Raw genomic sequence first — 22131 nt, 5'->3', positions numbered from 1 at the left:
CTACTGTACTACTACTACATGTTATATACTCCTACTGTACTACTACTACTACATGTTATATACTCCTACTGTACTACTACTACATGTTATATACTCCTACTGTACTACTACATGTTATATACTCCTACTGTACTACTACTACATGTTATATACTCCTACTGTACTACTACATGTTATATACTCCTACTGTACTACTACTACATGTTATATACTCCTACTGTACTACTGCATGTTATATACTACTACTGTACTACTACTACATGTTATATACTCCTACTGTACTACTACTACATGTTATATACTCCTACTGTACTACTACTACATGTTATATACTCCTACTGTACTACTACTACATGTTATATACTCCTACTGTACTACTACTGCATGTTATATACTCCTACTGTACTACTACTACTGCATGTTATATACTCCTACTGTACTACTACTACATGTTATATACTCCTACTGTACTACTACTGCATGTTATATACTCCTACTGTACTACTACTACTACATGTTATATACTCCTACTGTACTACTACTACATGTTATATACTCCTACTGTACTACTACTACATGTTATATACTCCTGCTGTACTACTACATGTTATATACTCCTACTGTACTACTACTGCATGTTATATACTCCTACTGTACTACTACTACATGTTATATACTCCTACTGTACTACTACTACTACTGCATGTTATATACTCCTACTGTACTACTACATGTTATATACTCCTGCTGTACTACTACTACATGTTATATACTCCTACTGTACTACTACTACATGTTATATACTCCTACTGTACTCCTACTACATGTTATATACTCCTACTGTACTACTACTACTACATGTTATATACTCCTACTGTACTACTACTACATGTTATATACTCCTGCTGTACTACTACATGTTATATACTCCTACTGTACTACTACATGTTATATACTCCTGCTGTACTACTACTACATGGTATATACTCCTACTGTACTACTACTGCATGTTATATACTACTACTGTACTACTACTACATGTTATATACTCCTACTGTACTACTACTACATGTTATATACTCCTGCTGTACTACTACTACTACATGTTATATACTCCTACTGTACTACTACATGGTATATACTCCTACTGTACTACTACTACTGCATGTTATATACTCCTACTGTACTACTACTGCATGTTATATACTCCTACTGTACTACTACTGCATGTTATATACTCCTACTGTACTCCTACTACATGTTATATACTCCTACTGTACTACTACTACATGTTATATACTCCTACTGTACTACTACTGCATGTTATATACTCCTACTGTACTACTACTGCATGTTATATACTCCTACTGTACTACTACTGCATGTTATATACTACTACTGTACTACTACTACATGTTATATACTCCTACTGTACTACTACTACATGTTATATACTCCTGCTGTACTACTACTACTACATGTTATATACTCCTACTGTACTACTACTACATGTTATATACTCCTACTGTACTACTAATGCATGTTATATACTCCTACTGTACTACTACATGGTATATACTCCTACTGTACTACTACTACTGCATGTTATATACTCCTACTGTACTACTACTACATGTTATATACTCCTACTGTACTACTACATGTTATATACTCCTGCTGTACTACTACTACATGTTATATGCTCCTACTGTACTACTACTACATGTTATATACTCCTGCTGTACTACTACTACATGTTATATACTCCTGCTGTACTACTACTACATGTTATATACTCCTACTGTACTACTACTGCATGTTATATACTCCTACTGTACTACTACTGCATGTTATATACTCCTACTGTACTACTACTACATGTTATATACTACTACTACATGTTATATACTAATACTACATGTTATATACTACTACTGTACTACTACTACATATTATATACTCCTACTACATGTTATATACTACTACTACATGTTATATACTAATACTACATGTTATATACTACTACTGTACTACTACTGCATGTTATATACTCCTACTGTACTACTACTGCATGTTATATACTCCTGCTGTACTACTACTACATGTTATATACTCCTACTGTATTACTACTGCATGTTATATACTCCTACTGTACTACTACTACTGCATGTTATATACTCCTACTGTACTACTGCATGTTATATACTCCTACTGTACTACTACTGCATGTTATATACTCCTACTGTACTACTACTGCATGTTATATACTCCTACTGTACTACTACTGCATGTTATATACTCCTACTGTACTACTACTACTGCATGTTATATACTCCTACTGTACTACTACTACTGCATGTTATATACTCCTACTGTACTACTACTACTGCATGTTATATACTCCTACTGTACTACTACTACTGCATGTTATATACTCCTACTGTACTACTACTACATGTTATATACTCCTGCTGTACTACTACATGTTATATACTACTACTATATGTTATATACTACTACTACATGTTATATACTCCTACTGTACTACTACATGTTATATACTCCTACTGTACTACTACTACATGTTATATACTCCTACTGTACTACTACTACATGTTATATACTCCTACTGTACTACTACTGCTTGTTATATACTCCTACTGTACTACTACATGGTATATACTCCTACTGTACTACTACTACTGCATGTTATATACTCCTACTGTACTACTACTACATGTTATATACTCCTACTGTACTACTACTGCATGTTATATACTCCTACTGTACTGCTACTACATGTTATATACTTCTACTGTACTACTACTACATGTTATATACTCCTACTGTACTACTACTACATGTTATATACTCCTACTGTACTACTACTACATGTTATATACTCCTACTGTACTACTGCATGTTATATACTACTAGCTACTACTAATTTACTACTGCATGTTATATACTACTAGCTAGTATATTAAAGTACTATATTTATGAAGAGTCGATCCTGGACCAAATCAGAGCAAAACATCAGTACATTTGTTTATATCTACAGTACTACTTATATGCTACTGCAGTACATTTAAATACTACTAGCTTCTACTATAGTGAAATATTTATGTTCTGAAGAGTGACATTGACCCCTGACCCCTGTGTCTTCAGGTGGAGAGGAGTACAGTGGTCTCCAGGGCCAGTCCTCTCAGCAGCCGACCTCTAACCTCTAACCCCCGACCTCTAGGTGGAGAGGAGTACAGTGGACTCCAGGGCCAGTCCTCTCAGCAGCAGACAGCCAGACTGATAGACTTGGTCTTGACTAAAGGGAACGCAGCAGCTGAGGTCTTCAGGAACTGGATCCAGAAGAACGATGTCTACCTGCTCCGAGACCTCATGGGTAAAACATCACGTCTGACCCCTAACCCTAATCTGCTCAGAGACCTCTGGGTAAAACATCACGTCTGACCCCTAACCCTAATCTGCTCAGAGACCTCTGGGTAAAACATCACCTCTGACCCCTAACGTCTGACCCCTAACCCTAACCTGCTCAAAGACCTCATGGGTAAAACATCACCTCTGACCCCTAACGTCTGACATCCAATTGGAGAACACACTCTTTTATAGTTCCAAGTTTGACAAACAATTGTTTGAGCCTTCCTTTGAGGACTTGCACTGGGCCTCCGTTGAGGTTCCATGTGGCAAGCAGTACTGATAAATGTCCACTAGAAGACAGCAGAGACCTGCTCTTGGGTCTACCCTGTCTAACCAGCAGTTTTAGTGACCTTATTCCACCAATATGTCCATACCACTCCAAAACCGATTTGAGGTCTTGTCCAGTAATATCCTATTGGGTGAGTAATGGTGGTCCACCCCTACCAGAACAGAGGAGACCGGCTGCTCCTAGAACTACTGTTCCACTAGACAAACACAGGCCAAACACAGGCCAAACACAGGCCAAACACAGGCCAAACACAGGCCAAACACAGGCCAAACACAGCCCAAACACAGCCCAAACACAGCCCAAACACAGGCCAAACACAGGCCAAACACAGCCCAAACACAGGCCAAACACAGGCCAAACACAGGCCAAACACAGGCCAAACACAGCCCAATAGCAGGACATTGTCCTGTTTATTCCAGTTTAACGTTATGATGCAGTGATAGCCATTGGAGGAGTTGCAGGGCTTTGATGTGGAGGTTTTTAACAGAGCTGTGAGCTGGAGTAAAGCTAGATGTAAACGTTAGTTTACTGCTTCTTCTGCAGAAACCCGTAATGCTACAGGGAGAAGGCTCAGCTCCAACCATTCAGACCTCTGAGACCCTGTCCTCTGAATCCTTCCCACCATTGGCTGGCCCTTCTCAACTCCTATGCTAAGGGTTCAGCAAACCGGAAGAGAGTACATTTAACATTTTAGTCATTTTAGCAAACGCTCTTATCCAGAGCGACTTAGTTAGTTAGTGAGTGCATAATTTTTTTTCAGTCTAGTCCCCTGTGGGAAACAAACCCACAACCCTGGCGTTGCAAGCGCCATGCTCTACCAACTGAGCTACAGGGGACTACGAGTACTATTGCAGTAGATCAGGAACAGTTCCCCAGAAACAGTGTAGTGATGCCGACGGTGCCATACAGTGGTGTGGTGCTGCCATGTAGTAACTCCATCTGTTCTGCTTCTCCTCCAGACACAGAACAGCAGGGGCTCCAGGGTGGGGCGGAGCAGGCTCAGTGTGCTATTGTCAAGGTACAGCCAATAGGTGGACAGAAAGTGATGATGGGGTGGTACTCCTAAATGCCAGCGTTGTCGGAGTGATTCCCAATCTGAGTCCCCTACTAACATTTTAAAGACATGTCCTCCACATGGGTCTGTTCCTGCTCCACACCTGGAACCCATCAGACACCCTAGGTCAGAGAGGAAGATTCAGGACTAGAACCAATAAGACACCCTAGGTCAGAGGAAGATTCAGGACTAGAACCAATAAGACACCCTAGGTCAGAGAGGAAGATTCAGGACTAGAACCAATAAGACACCCTAGGTCAGAGAGGAAGATTCAGGACTAGAACCAATAAGACACCCTAGGTCAGAGAGGAAGATTCAGGACTAGAACCAATAAGACACCCTAGGTCAGAGAGGAAGATTCAGGACTAGAACCAATAAGACACCCTAGGTCAGAGAGGGAGATTCAGGACTAGAACCAATAAGACACCCTAGGTCAGAGAGGAAGATTCAGGACTAGAACCAATAAGACACCCTAGGTCAGAGAGGAAGATTCAGGACTGGAACCAATAAGACACCCTAGGTCAGAGAGGAAGATTCAGGACTAGAACCAATAAGACACCCTAGGTCAGAGGAAGATTCAGGACTGGAACCAATAAGACACCCTAGGTCAGAGAGGAAGATTCAGGACTAGAACCAATAAGACACCCTAGTTCAGAGAGGAAGATTCAGGACTGGAACCAATAAGACACCCTAGGTCAGAGAGGAAGATTCAGGACTAGAACCAATAAGACACCCTAGGTCAGAGAGGAAGATTCAGGACTGGAACCAATAAGACACCCTAGGTCAGAGAGGAAGATTCCGGACTAGAACCAATAAGACACCCTAGGTCAGAGAGGAAGATTCAGGACTAGAACCAATAAGACACCCTAGGTCAGAGAGGGAGATTCAGGACTAGAACCAATAAGACACCCTAGGTCAGAGAGGAAGATTCAGGACTAGAACCAATAAGACACCCTAGGTCAGAGAGGGAGATTCAGGACTAGAACCAATAAGACACCCTAGGTCAGAGAGGAAGATTCAGGACTAGAACCAATAAGACACCCTAGGTCAGAGAGGAAGATTCAGGACTAGAACCAATAAGACACCCTAGGTCAGAGAGGAAGATTCAGGACTGGAACCAATAAGACACCCTAGGTCAGAGAGGAAGATTCAGGACTAGAACCAATAAGACACCCTAGGTCAGAGAGGAAGATTCAGGACTAGAACCAATAAGACACCCTAGGTCAGAGAGGAAGATTCAGGACTGGAACCAATAAGACACCCTAGGTCAGAGAGGAAGATTCAGGACTAGAACCAATAAGACACCCTAGGTCAGAGAGGAAGATTCAGGACTGGAACCAATAAGACACCCTAGGTCAGAGAGGAAGATTCAGGACTAGAACCAATAAGACACCCTAGGTCAGAGAGGAAGATTCAGGACTGGAACCAATAAGACACCCTAGGTCAGAGAGGAAGATTCAGGAGTGGGAAATACAGATCGATAAACCAACAGTGATTGCGGGGGATTCTAATCTAGCACGTATTCCAGATTTGTCAGATTCTCATGTACAGGTGGATAGCCTCCCTGGGGTCGCCTCCCTGGGGTCGCCTTTTATCATATTAACAGTGTTTTCCAGAAGCTCCATCCAAACCCAATGACAGAAGGTAGTGTTGTCTGTAGACCTCAACAATTGTTTGGGGAAGCAAGCCGCCGACTACATCTTGGAAGCAGTTACAGAAACTGTTGAGGACTAGTAAGGAGGCCTTCCCCAATGCAGCCGTCTACGTACCACTCGTACATTACTCCGATAGACCAGCTAAGGATCAGCAGTCTGGTACAGAAGCTGAATAAGACCATAGGGGAGAGATGGGGTTGTTTAAATACCTTAGTAAACTCAGGTTTCACACAGACCCCTGGGATCCGGTTCACTGGAGTAGGGATACTGCCTCAGACCCCTGGGATCCGGTTCACTGGAGTAGGGATACTGCCTCAGACCCCTGGGATCCGGTTCACTGGAGTAGGGATACTGCCTCAGACCCCTGGGATCCGGTTCACTGGAGTAGGGATACTGCCTCAGACCCCTGGGATCCGGTTCACTGGAGTAGGGATACTGCCTCAGACCCCTGGGATCCGGTTCACTGGAGTAGGGATACTGCCTCAGACCCCTGGGATCCGGTTCACTGGAGTAGGGATACTGCCTCAGACCCCTGGGATCCGGTTCACTGGAGTAGGGATACTGCCTCAGACCCCTGGGATCCGGTTCACTGGAGTAGGGATACTGCCTCAGACCCCTGGGAACCGGTTCACTGGAGTAGGGATACTGCCTCAGACCCCTGGGATCCGGTTCACTGGAGTAGGGATACTGCCTCAGACCCCTGGGATCCGGTTCACTGGAGTAGGGATACTGCCTCAGACCTTTTTAAATACTGTCTAGAACAGTTAAACATGTAATGGGGGGGAGTGTTCTCTTACAACTCCCCAACATTCTAACATTAAAAACCTCTCTTCCTCCTTCAGGCTCAACCAAGCTGAGAGTGAGGTTCTAGAAAGAGGACTGACTTTCATACCAACTCCTAAACAGGTGGACCGCGCGCAGGGAGCTCTGGGGGGGGATCTACAAGTTTATCATAGAAGATCTAAATTATTAGACCATTTTGATTATGAAATAGATTTTCCCTGTACACCATTTCCAAACCCCTCACATTGGGAACCTCAGTTGGAGTCCATGTCAGAACCTATACAGACCCTTATACGTAGGGATGTGGCTTCCTATACAGACCCTTATACGGAGGGATGTGGCTTCCTATACAGACCCTTATACGTAGGGATGTGGCTTCCTATACAGACCCTTATACGTAGGGATGTGGCTTCCTATACAGACCCTTATACGTAGGGATGTGGCTTCCCATACAGACCCTTATACGTAGGGATGTGGCTTCCTATACAGACCCTTATACGGAGGGATGTGGCTTCCTATACAGACCCTTATACGTAGGGATGTGGCTTCCTATACAGACCCTTATACGTAGGGATGTGGCTTCCCATACAGACCCTTATACGTAGGGATGTGGCTTCCTATACAGACCCTTATACGGAGGGATGTGGCTTCCTATACAGACCCTTATACGTAGGGATGTGGCTTCCTATACAGACCCTTATACGGAGGGATGTGGCTTCCTATACAGACCCTTATACGGAGGGATGTGGCTTCCTATACAGACCCTTATACGGAGGGATGTGGCTTCCTATACAGACCCTTATACGGAGGGATGTGGCTTCCTATACAGACCCTTATACGTAGGGATGTGGCTTCCTATACAGACCCTTATACGTAGGGATGTGGCTTCCTATACAGACCCTTATACGTAGGGATGTGGCTTCCCATACAGACCCTTATACGGAGGGATGTGGCTTCCTATACAGACCCTTATACGGAGGGATGTGGCTTCCCATACAGACCCTTATACGTAGGGATGTGGCTTCCTATACAGACCCTTATACGTAGGGATGTGGCTTCCCATACAGACCCTTATACGGAGGGATGTGGCTTCCCATACAGACCCTTATACGTAGGGATGTGGCTTCCCATACAGACCCTTATACGTAGGGATGTGGCTTCCTATACAGACCCTTATACGTGGGGATGTGGCTTCCTATACAGACCCTTATACGTAGGGATGTGGCTTCCTATACAGACCCTTATACGGAGGGATGTGGCTTCCTATACAGACCCTTATACGGAGGGATGTGGCTTCCTATACAGACCCTTATACGGAGGGATGTGGCTTCCTATACAGACCCTTATACGGAGGGATGTGGCTTCCCATACAGACCCTTATACGTAGGGATGTGGCTTCCTATACAGACCCTTATACGTAGGGATGTGGCTTCCCATACAGACCCTTATACGTAGGGATGTGGCTTCCCATACAGACCCTTATACGGAGGGATGTGGCTTCCTATACAGACCCTTATACGGAGGGATGTGGCTTCCTATACAGACCCTTATACGGAGGGATGTGGCTTCCTATACAGACCCTTATACGTAGGGATGTGGCTTCCCATACAGACCCTTATACGTAGGGATGTGGCTTCCTATACAGACCCTTATACGGAGGGATGTGGCTTCCCATACAGACCCTTATACGGAGGGATGTGGCTTCCTATACAGACCCTTATACGTAGGGATGTGGCTTCCTATACAGACCCTTATACGGAGGGATGTGGCTTCCTATACAGACCCTTATACGTAGGGATGTGGCTTCCTATACAGACCCTTATACGTAGGGATGTGGCTTCCCATACAGACCCTTATACGTAGGGATGTGGCTTCCTATACAGACCCTTATACGTAGGGATGTGGCTTCCCATACAGACCCTTATACGTAGGGATGTGGCTTCCTATACAGACCCTTATACGTAGGGATGTGGCTTCCTATACAGACCCTTATACGTAGGGATGTGGCTTCCCATACAGACCCTTATACGTAGGGATGTGGCTTCCTATACAGACCCTTATACGGAGGGATGTGGCTTCCTATACAGACCCTTATACGGAGGGATGTGGCTTCCCATACAGACCCTTATACGTAGGGATGTGGCTTCCCATACAGACCCTTATACGTAGGGATGTGGCTTCCTATACAGACCCTTATACGTAGGGATGTGGCTTCCTATACAGACCCTTATACGTAGGGATGTGGCTTCCTATACAGACCCTTATACGGAGGGATGTGGCTTCCTATACAGACCCTTATACGGAGGGATGTGGCTTCCCATACAGACCCTTATACGGAGGGATGTGGCTTCCTATACAGACCCTTATACGTAGGGATGTGGCTTCCTATACAGACCCTTATACGGAGGGATGTGGCTTCCTATACAGACCCTTATACGTAGGGATGTGGCTTCCCATACAGACCCTTATACGTAGGGATGTGGCTTCCTATACAGACCCTTATACGTAGGGATGTGGCTTCCCATACAGACCCTTATACGGAGGGATGTGGCTTCCCATACAGACCCTTATACGTAGGGATGTGGCTTCCCATACAGACCCTTATACGGAGGGATGTGGCTTCCCATACAGACCCTTATACGGAGGGATGTGGCTTCCCATACAGACCCTTATACGTAGGGATGTGGCTTCCCATACAGACCCTTATACGGAGGGATGTGGCTTCCTATACAGACCCTTATACGTAGGGATGTGGCTTCCTATACAGACCCTTATACGGAGGGATGTGGCTTCCTATACAGACCCTTATACGTAGGGATGTGGCTTCCTATACAGACCCTTATACGTAGGGATGTGGCTTCCTATACAGACCCTTATACCTAGGGATGTGGCTTCCTATACAGACCCTTATACGTAGGGATGTGGCTTCCTATACAGACCCTTATACGTAGGGATGTGGCTTCCCATACAGACCCTTATACGGAGGGATGTGGCTTCCTATACAGACCCTTATACGGAGGGATGTGGCTTCCTATACAGACCCTTATACGTAGGGATGTGGCTTCCCATACAGACCCTTATACGTAGGGATGTGGCTTCCTATACAGACCCTTATACGGAGGGATGTGGCTTCCTATACAGACCCTTATACGGAGGGATGTGGCTTCCTATACAGACCCTTATACGTAGGGATGTGGCTTCCCATACAGACCCTTATACGGAGGGATGTGGCTTCCTATACAGACCCTTATACGGAGGGATGTGGCTTCCTATACAGACCCTTATACGGAGGGATGTGGCTTCCTATACAGACCCTTATACGTAGGGATGTGGCTTCCCATACAGACCCTTATACGGAGGGATGTGGCTTCCTATACAGACCCTTATACGGAGGGATGTGGCTTCCTATACAGACCCTTATACGGAGGGATGTGGCTTCCTATACAGACCCTTATACGGAGGGATGTGGCTTCCCATACAGACCCTTATACGTAGGGATGTGGCTTCCTATACAGACCCTTATACGGAGGGATGTGGCTTCCTATACAGACCCTTATACGGAGGGATGTGGCTTCCTATACAGACCCTTATACGGAGGGATGTGGCTTCCTATACAGACCCTTATACGGAGGGATGTGGCTTCCTATACAGACCCTTATACGGAGGGATGTGGCTTCCTATACAGACCCTTATACGTAGGGATGTGGCTTCCTATACAGACCCTTATACGGAGGGATGTGGCTTCCTATACAGACCCTTATACGTAGGGATGTGGCTTCCTATACAGACCCTTATACGTAGGGATGTGGCTTCCTATACAGACCCTTATACGGAGGGATGTGGCTTCCTATACAGACCCTTATACGGAGGGATGTGGCTTCCTATACAGACCCTTATACGTAGGGATGTGGCTTCCCATACAGACCCTTATACGTAGGGATGTGGCTTCCTATACAGACCCTTATACGTAGGGATGTGGCTTCCTATACAGACCCTTATACGGAGGGATGTGGCTTCCTATACAGACCCTTATACGGAGGGATGTGGCTTCCTATACAGACCCTTATACGTAGGGATGTGGCTTCCTATACAGACCCTTATACGGAGGGATGTGGCTTCCTATACAGACCCTTATACGTAGGGATGTGGCTTCCTATACAGACCCTTATACGGAGGGATGTGGCTTCCTATACAGACCCTTATACGTAGGGATGTGGCTTCCCATACAGACCCTTATACGTAGGGATGTGGCTTCCTATACAGACCCTTATACGTAGGGATGTGGCTTCCTATACAGACCCTTATACGGAGGGATGTGGCTTCCTATACAGACCCTTATACGGAGGGATGTGGCTTCCCATACAGACCCTTATACGTAGGGATGTGGCTTCCTATACAGACCCTTATACGGAGGGATGTGGCTTCCTATACAGACCCTTATACGGAGGGATGTGGCTTCCTATACAGACCCTTATACGTAGGGATGTGGCTTCCCATACAGACCCTTATACGGAGGGATGTGGCTTCCTATACAGACCCTTATACGTAGGGATGTGGCTTCCTTTTCACAATTCAGACCCAGACCTGTAAATAAGTTTAACCTTACAAATCAGCAGAATCAAGCTCTAAAAACATTGAGCAGCAATCAGAATATAGTGCTTAAAGCAGCAGATAAGGGTTCTCAGATTGTTATAATGGATAAAGGTCAATATCTTCTGGAAGCTAATAGACCATTAGATCAAGTCAAACACTATGTCCCATTGCTCCACTCAACACACCTGGAAACAGATGAATCCAGGAGATAGTGAGTCAACTGTAGGAGGATACGTATATTACGGATAAACAGATGGTCTATCTTTTTGGGCCAGATTCTCCAAGACCTAGGCAGTTTTACTTACTGCCTAAAATCCATAAATCTCCTGAGACGTGGACGGTTCCCTCCAGAGTTCCCTGCGGGAGACCCATAGCAAGTGATTGTGGCTCAGAATCTTATTGTATTGCTGAATATATCGATTTTAAATCAATCCTCTATCTCAGAAACACTCCCAGCTATGTTAAGGATACTCAGGAATTTGTCAACAGGGTTTAAAGATACCAAGAAAAGCTTTTTTTATTTTCCATTTATATTAATTCTCTGTACACAAACCTTGATACCAAATTAGGTCTACAGGAAGTTGCAAATGCCTTTTCAGAGATATGCTGACCCCAGTTGATCTGGATTTGTTGGAGTTGAGCCTCACCAGAAACGACTGAGTTCAATGGGAAATACTATCTCCAGATATATGGCCCAGCCATGGGAAAGAAATTTGCCCCAAGTTTAGCAAATTCTACATGAGTTTTTGGGAAGAAACTGTTTTCCCTAAATGTAAGACCTTACCATTGCTGTACCTGAGGTATCTGGATGATATGTTTGGACTGTGGGGGGCTCCACCTCTGATGATATGTTTGGACTGTGGGGGGCTCCACCTCTGATGATATGTTTGGACTGTGGGGGGCTCCACCTCTGATATGTTTGGACTGTGGGGGGCTCCACCTCTGATTGGACTGTGGGGGGCTCCACCTCTGATATGTTTGGACTGTGGGGGGCTCCACCTCTGATATGTTTGGACTGTGGGGGGCTCCACCTCTGATATGTTTGGACTGTGGGGGGCTCCACCTCTGATGATATGTTTGGACTGTGGGGGGCTCCACCTCTGATATGTTTGGACTGTGGGGGGCTCCACCTCTGATGATATGTTTGGACTGTGGGGGGCTCCACCTCTGATGATATGTTTGGACTGTGGGGGACTCCACCTCTGATGATATGTTTGGACTGTGGGGGGCTCCACCTCTGATGATATGTTTGGACTGTGGGGGGCTCCACCTCTGATGATATGTTTGGACTGTGGGGGGCTCCACCTCTGATGATATGTTTGGACTGTGGGGGTCTCCACCTCTGATGATATGTTTGGACTGTGGGGGGCTCCACCTCTGATGATATGTTTGGACTGTGGGGGGCTCCACCTCTGATGATATGTTTGGACTGTGGGGGGCTCCACCTCTGATGATATGTTTGGACTGTGGGGGGCTCCACCTCTGATGATATGTTTGGACTGTGGGGGGCTCCACCTCTGATGATATGTTTGGACTGTGGGGGGCTCCACCTCTGATGATATGTTTGGACTGTGGGGGGCTCCACCTCTGATGATATGTTTGGACTGTGGGGGGCTCCACCTCTGATGATATGTTTGGACTGTGGGGGGCTCCACCTCTGATGATATGTTTGGACTGTGGGGGGCTCCACCTCTGATGATATGTTTGGACTGTGGGGGGCTCCACCTCTGATGATATGTTTGGACTGTGGGGGACTCCACCTCTGATGATATGTTTGGACTGTGGGGGGCTCCACCTCTGATGATATGTTTGGACTGTGGGGGTCTCCACCTCTGATGATATGTTTGGACTGTGGGGGTCTCCACCTCTGATGATATGTTTGGACTGTGGGGGGCTCCACCTCTGATGATATGTTTGGACTGTGGGGGACTCCACCTCTGATGATATGTTTGGACTGTGGGGGGCTCCACCTCTGATGATATGTTTGGACTGTGGGGGTCTCCACCTCTGATGATATGTTTGGACTGTGGGGGGCTCCACCTCTGATGATATGTTTGGACTGTGGGGGGCTCCACCTCTGATGATATGTTTGGACTGTGGGGGGCTCCACCTCTGATGATATGTTTGGACTGTGGGGGGCTCCACCTCTGATGATATGTTTGGACTGTGGGGGGCTCCACCTCTGATGATATGTTTGGACTGTGGGGGGCTCCACCTCTGATGATATGTTTGGACTGTGGGGGGCTCCACCTCTGATATGTTTGGACTGTGGGGGGCTCCACCTCTGATATGTTTGGACTGTGGGGGGCTCCACCTCTGATGATATGTTTTGGACTGTGGGGGGCTCCACCTCTGATGATATGTTTTGGACTGTGGGGGGCTCCACCTCTGATATGTTTGGACTGTGGGGGACTCCACCTCTGATGATATGTTTGGACTGTGGGGGGCTCCACCTCTGATGATATGTTTGGACTGTGGGGGGCTCCACCTCTGATGATATGTTTTGGACTGTGGGGGTCTCCACCTCTGATTGGACTGTGGGGGGCTCCACCTCTGATTGGACTGTGGGGGGCTCCACCTCTGATTGGACTGTGGGGGGCTCCACCTCTGTTTGGACTGTGGGGGGCTCCACCTCTGATTGGACTGTGGGGGGCTCCACCTCTGATTGGACTGTGGGGGGCTCCACCTCTGAATTCAGGGAGTTCTTAAACATTTTGAACTCACATCACTTAGCAATCACCATTACACATCATTTGCAATATGAAACATTTGAATTTCTAGATACACGGGTATTTTTCGTTGAAAAGGAGGGAGAAACCAAACAATTGGCAACTAAAGTTTTCTTGAAGGAAACAGATAGACATGCCCTCCTTCACAAATGTAGTTTCCATCCAAAACACACACATAGGGGGTTGATCAAATCACAACTTATACGTTTCTACATAATCTGTAGTTTCCCTGGGGATATAGAGGAGGAATCTGTAGTTTCCCTGGGGATATAGAGGAGGAATCTGTAGTTTCCCTGGGGATATAGAGGAGGAATCTGTAGTTTCCTTGGGGATATAGAGGAGGAATCTGTAGTTTCCCTGGGGATATAGAGGAGGAATCTGTAGTTTCCCTGGGGATATAGAGGAGGAATCTGTAGTTTCCCTGGGGATATAGAGGAGGAATCTGTAGTTTCCCTGGGGATATAGAGGAGGAATCTGTAGTTTCCCTGGGGATATAGAGGAGGAATCTGTAGTTTCCCTGGGGATATAGAGGAGGAATCTGTAGTTTCCCTGGGGATATAGAGGAGGCGGTTCCTGAGAGAGGTTTAGGCTGAGGTCAATCAGACCCAGGGGCTACTACAGGTGGTTCCTGAGAGGTTAAGGCTGAGGCCAATCAGACCCAGGGGCTACTCCAGGAGGTTCCTGAGAGGTTAAGGCTGAGGCCAATCAGACCCAGGGGCTACTCCAGGTGGTTCCTGAGAGAGGTTAAGGCTGAGGTCAATCAGACCCAGGGGCTACTCCAGGTGGTTCCTGAGAGAGGTTAAGGCTGAGGTCAATCAGACCCAGGGGCTACTCCAGGTGGTTCCTGAGAGAGGTTAAGGCTGAGGTCAATCAGACCCAGGGGCTACTCCAGGTGGTTCCTGAGAGAGGTTAAGGCTGAGGCCAATCAGACCCAGGGGCTACTCCAGGTGGTTCCTGAGAGGTTAAGGCTGAGGCCAATCAGACCCAGGGGCTACTCCAGGTGGTTCCTGAGAGAGGTTAAGGCTGAGGTCAATCAGACCCAGGGGCTACTCCAGGTGGTTCCTGAGAGAGGTTAAGGCTGAGGCCAATCAGACCCAGGGGCTACTCCAGGTGGTTCCTGAGAGAGGTTAAGGCTGAGGCCAATCAGACCCAGGGGCTACTCCAGGTGGTTCCTGAGAGAGGTTAAGGCTGAGGTCAATCAGACCCAGGGGCTACTCCAGGTGGTTCCTGAGAGAGGTTAAGGCTGAGGCCAATCAGACCCAGGGGCTACTCCAGGTGGTTCCTGAGAGAGGTTAAGGCTGAGGTCAATCAGACCCAGGGGCTACTCCAGGTGGTTCCTGAGAGAGGTTAAGGCTGAGGTCAATCAGCCCTTCCAGACCCATGAGGCAGATAAGGTAGAGAGGGATAACTGTGGTTCTATTTGTGGGGACTTATTCTCAGGCTCTGGTGGGGCTCAACTCTGAACTTAAATCTAATTTTCAACAGGCTCAGAATGATTGTGAGGCTTTGAGAGATTTCAGGGTAATCTCAGCCTATAGGAGGAATAAGAACTTGAAGGACATCCTAGTCCATTCAAGCCTGACTAAGAAGAAACTGGTACAGAATAAATACTTTACCCAAACACAATTTCTGTCCAATAGGCATTCAGGCTTGGGGGCCCCAATCAGGCATAAAGTCCAATTGGATACTGGACATGTGGTTTATGTGATCAGGATACTGGACATGTGGTTTATGTGATCAGGATACTGGACATGTGGTTTATGTGATCAGGATACTGGACATGTGGTTTATGTGATCAGGATACTGGACATGTGGTTTATGTGATCTGGATACTGGACATGTGGTTTATGTGATCAGGATACTGGACATGTGGTTTATGTGATCAGGATACTGGACATGTGGTTTATGTGATCAGGATACTGGACATGTGGTTTATGTGATCTGGATACTGGACATGTGGTTTATGTGATCAGGATACTGGACATGTGGTTTATGTGATCAGGATACTGGACATGTGGTTTATGTGATCGAGGGCCTTGTTTGTCATAAACTCTATATTGGAGAGACACAAAACGCACTAGAATGCAGACTAGACAACATCTATACAGACTAGACAACATCTATACAGACTAGACAACATCTATACAGACTTAGACAACATCTATACAGACTTAGACAACATCTATACAGACTTAGACAACATCTATACAGACTTAGACAACATCTATACAGACTAGACAACATCTATACAGACTAGACAACATCTATACAGACTTAGACAACATCTATACAGACTTAGACAACATCTATACAGACTAGACAGACTTAGACAACATCTATACAGACTAGACAACATCTATACAGACTTAGACAACATCTATACAGACTTAGACAACATCTATACAGACTTAGACAACATCTATACAGACTTAGACAACATCTATACAGACTAGACAACATCTATACAGACTTAGACAACATCTATACAGACTTAGACAACATCTATACAGACTAGACAACATCTATACAGACTAGACAACATCTATACAGACTTAGACAACATCTATACAGACTTAGACAACATCTATACAGACTAGACAACATCTATACAGACTAGACAACATCTATGCAGACTTAGACAACATCTATACAGACTTAGACAACATCTATACAGACTTAGACAACATCTATACAGACTTAGACAACATCTATACAGACTTAGACAACATCTATACAGACTAGACAACATCTATACAGACTAGACAACATCTATACAGACTTAGACAACATCTATACAGACTAGACAACATCTATACAGACTTAGACAACATTATACAGACTAGACAGACTTAGACAACATCTATACAGACTAGACAACATCTATACAGACTTAGACAACATCTATACAGACTTAGACAACATCTATACAGACTAGACATCTATACAGACTTAGACAACATCTATACAGACTTAGACAACATCTATACAGACTAGACAACATCTATACAGACTAGACAACATCTATACAGACTTAGACAACATCTATACAGACTTAGACAACATCTATACAGACTAGACAACATCTATACAGACATCTATGCAGACTTAGACAACATCTATACAGACTTAGACAACATCTATACAGACTTAGACATCTATACAGACTAGACAACATCTATACAGACTAGCCAACATCTATGCAGACTTAGACAACATCTATACAGACTTAGACAACATCTATACAGACTTAGACAACATCTATACAGACTTAGACAACATCTATACAGACTAGACAACATCTATACAGACTTAGACAACATCTATACAGACTTAGACAACATCTATACAGACTTAGACAACATCTATACAGACTAGACAACATCTATACAGACTTAGACAACATCTATACAGACTTAGACAACATATATACAGACTTAGACAACATCTATACAGACTAGACAACATATATACAGACTTAGACAACATCTATACAGACTTAGACAACATCTATACAGACTAGACAACATCTATACAGACTTAGACAACATCTATACATACTAGACAACATCTATACAGACTAGACATCTATACAGACTTAGACAACATCTATACAGACTTAGACATCTATACAGACTAGACAACATCTATACAGACTAGACAACATCTATACAGACTTAGACAACATCTATACAGACTTAGGCAACATCTATACAGACTAGACAACATCTATACAGACTTAGACAACATCTATACAGACTAACATCTATACAGACTAGACAACATCTATACAGACTTAGACAACATCTATACAGACTTAGACAACATCTATACAGACTTAGACAACATATATACAGACTTAGACAACATCTATACAGACTAGACAACATCTATACAGACTTAGACAACATCTATACAGACTTAGACAACATCTATACAGACTTAGCCAACATCTATACAGACTTAGACAACATATATACAGACTAGACAACATCTATACAGACTTAGACAACATCTATACATACTAGACAACATCTATACAGACTAGACATCTATACAGACTTAGACAACATCTATACAGACTTAGACAACATCTATACAGACTTAGACAACATCTATACAGACTAGACAACATCTATACAGACTAGACAACATCTATACAGACTTAGACAACATCTATACAGACTTAGACAACATCTATACAGACTAGACAACATCTATACAGACTTAGACAACATCTATACAGACTAGACAACATCTATACAGACTAGACAACATCTATACAGACTTAGACAACATCTATACAGACTTAGACAACATCTATACAGACTTAGACAACATCTATACAGACTTAGACAACATCTATACAGACTTAGACAACATCTATACAGACTAGACAACATCTATACAGACTTAGACAACATCTATACAGACTTAGACAACATCTATACCACATTCAGAAGGGGGATAGATTATATGCCCACTTAGGGCTCATACAGTGGAGAACCAATAAAATAACAGTAGGGAGGCTATATTCAGGGGGTACCGGTACCGAGTCAATGTGCGGGGGCACCGGTTAGTCCAGGTAATATGTACATGTAGGTAGGGGGAAAGTGACTATGCATAGATAATAAACAGCGAGTAGCAGCAGTGTAAAAACAAAGGGCGGGGGGCATTCAAATAGTCTGGGTGGCAATTTGATTAATTGTTCAGGAGTCTTATGGCTTGGGGGTAGAAGCTGTTAAGGAGACTTTTGGACCTAGACTTGGCGCTCCGGTACCGCTTGCCGTGCGGTAGCAGAGAGAACAATCTATGACTTGGGTGACTGGAGTCTGACAATTGTTTGGGCCTTCCTCTGACACCACCTGGTATAGAGGTCCTGGATGGCAGGAAGCTTGGCCCCAGTGATGTACTGGGCCGTACGCACTACCCTCTGTAGTGCCTTGTGGTCGGAGGCCGAGCAGTTGCTATACCAGGCGGTGATGCAACCGGTCAGGATGCTCTCGATGGTACAGCTGTAGAATTTTTTGAGGATCTGAGGACCCATGCCAAATCTTTTCAGTCTCCTGAGGGGGAAAAGGCGTTGTTGTGCCCTCTTCACGACTGTCTTGGTGTGTTTGGACCATGATAGTTTGTTGGTGATGTGGACACCAAGGAACTTGAAGCTCTCGACCCGCTCCACTACAGCCCCGTCTGTGTTAATGGGGGCGTGTTCGGCCCTTCTTTTCCTGTAGTCCACAATCATCTCCTTTGTCTTGCTGACGTTGAGGGAGAGGTTGTTATCCTGGCACCACACTGCCAGGTCTCTGACCTCCTCCCTATAGGCTGTCTCATCGTTGTCGGTGATCAGGCCTACCACCGTTGTCGCCAGCAAACTTAATGATGGTGTTGGAGTCGTGCCTGGCCATGCAGTCGTGGGTGAACAGGGAGTACAGGAGGGGACTAAGCACGCACCCCTGAGGGGCCCCCGTGTTGAGGATCAGCATGGCAGATGTGTTGTTACCTACCCTTACCACCTGGGGGCGGCCCGTCAGGAAGTCCAGGATCCAGTTGCAGAGGGAGGTGTTTAGTCCCAGGGTCCTTAGCTTTGTGATGAGCTTTGTGGGCACTATGGTGTTGAATGCTGAGCTGTAGTCAATGAATAGCATTCTCACATAGGTGTTCCTTTTTTCTTGGTGGGAAAGGGCAGTGTGGAGTGCAATTGAGATTGCATCATCTGTGGATCTGTTGGGGCGGTATGCAAATTGGAGTGGGTCTAGGCTTTCTGGGATAATGGTGTTAATGTGAGCCATGACCAGCCTTTCAAAGCACATCATGGCTACTGACGTGAGTGTTACGGGGCGGTGGTCATTTCTTTTTGTGAGTTCATTCTTAGCATTTTGAAGGGATGGTGATATGTATGGTGACCTGTGCCTGTGCTAGCTTGACATCTACGGATGTTGAGTCCCCTAACCTAGCCTGTTCAGAGACCTCTGGGTAAAACATCACCTCTGACCCCTAACCTAACCTGCTCAGAGACCTCTGGGTAAAACATCACCTCTGACCCCTAACCCTAATCTGCTCAGAGACCTCTGGGTAAAACATCACCTCTGACCCCTAACCCTAACCTGCTCAGAGACCTCTGGGTAAAACATCACCTCTGACCCCTAACCCTAACCTGCTCAGAGACCTCTGGGTAAAATATCACCTCTGACCCCTACCCTGCTCAGAGACCTCATGGGTAAAACATCACCTCTGACCCCTAACCTAACCTGCTCAAAGACCCCTTGGGTAAAATATCACCTCTGACCCCTACCCTGCTCAGAGACCTCTGGGTAAAACTTAACCTCATCGGTAAGGTCGTGTTCCCCTGCTCAGACATTGCGTGACACATCATCAACTGTGCCGTCTGGCGCTCCCTAGTCCCCTAACTCCTAGCTTCCTAACCCCTCACTCCCTAGTCCCCTAACCAGTAGTCCCATGGACCCCTCACTCCCTAGCTCCCTAACTCCTAGCTCCCTAACACCTCACTCCCTAGCTCCCTAACTCCTAGCTCCCTAACCCCTAGCTCCCTAACCAGTAGTCCAGTCCTCCAGGTTTGGTAGGGGTGGAGGGATGTGTGTTGTATTGTTCTGACCATGTCACTGTGAGAATGGTTGGTGGGTAGGTCAGGGGTCAGGGGTCAGGGGTCAGGGTTCAGGAACACAACTGATCTAGGAAGGCAATCAAATGGATGTAATAAAGGCCTTATCAGCAGTTATCACTAAGTGCTTTACAAGCCTTCTCCATGACATCATCAGACTGACATCCTATAGAAAGATATGATGTCTTCTGTCTAGTCTAGTTGGTGCCAGTTCAGTCCAGCTCAGTTTCATTTCATTTCAAACTTCTGTTTAATGCTTGTTCTCAATGCACCTTTCAGCCCAGGCAAATGAAGCCGCATCACCGAGTCAAGATCTCTCAGGTATACACACACTTTCACATACACACACTGCTTTCAGCTGTGGCTGAGACCGGCCGGTCTCGGCACTGGGGTGGGGGGGGCAGTCTCCTCATCCAATATGGGGGGGGGGAGAGCATTTCTGTTTTATGTCTCTCCATACTTCTCTATTTTCCTCCCTCCCTCCCTCCTTCCCTCCCTCCCTCCCTCCTTCCCCCACCCTCCCTGCCTCCTCTCCCCCACCCTCCCTGCCTCCTCTCCCCCACCCTCCCTGCCTCCTCTCCCCCTGCCTCCTCTCCCCCCTCCCTGCCTCCCCTCCCCCACCCTCCCTGCCTCCTCTCCCCCACCCTCCCTGCCTCCTCTCCCCCACCCACCCTCCCTGCCTCCTCTCCCCCACCCACCCTCCCTGCCTCCTCTCCCCTCCTCCCTGCCTCCTCTCCCCCCTCCCTGCCTCCTCTCCCCCCTCCCTGCCTCCTCTCCCCTCTCCCTGCCTCCTCTCCCCCACCCTCCCTGCCTCCTCTCCCCTCTCCCTGCCTCCTCTCCCCCACCCTCCCTGCCTCCTCTCCCCCCTCTCTGCCTCCCCTCCCCCACCCTCCCTGCCTCCCCTCCCCCACCCTCCCTGCCTCCCCTCCCCCACCCTCCCTGCCTCCCCTCCCCCACCCTCCCTGCCTCCCCTCCCC

General features: G+C 46.1%; 1 protein-coding gene across 1 annotated transcript in view; it reads left to right on the top strand.

Moving 5' to 3' along the window:
* The window catches only part of LOC311126882 (inhibitor of apoptosis protein-like), an 85107-nt gene that overhangs the window by 61960 nt on the left and 1016 nt on the right, over window positions 1-22131 (top strand). The window contains exons 12-13 of the mRNA XM_084200858.1: window positions 3245-3397; window positions 21434-21475. Coding sequence (XP_084056984.1) covers window positions 3245-3397; window positions 21434-21475 — 195 coding nt within the window. The remainder of the gene's footprint in view (window positions 1-3244; window positions 3398-21433; window positions 21476-22131) is intronic.

The sequence above is a fragment of the Coregonus lavaretus genome, assembly GCF_964263955.1.
Source record: "Coregonus lavaretus genome assembly, contig: HAP1_SCAFFOLD_384, whole genome shotgun sequence".
In the NCBI taxonomy this organism is placed as follows: Eukaryota; Metazoa; Chordata; class Actinopteri; order Salmoniformes; family Salmonidae; genus Coregonus; species Coregonus lavaretus.
This window is presented reverse-complemented; position numbering and strand designations above follow the sequence as displayed.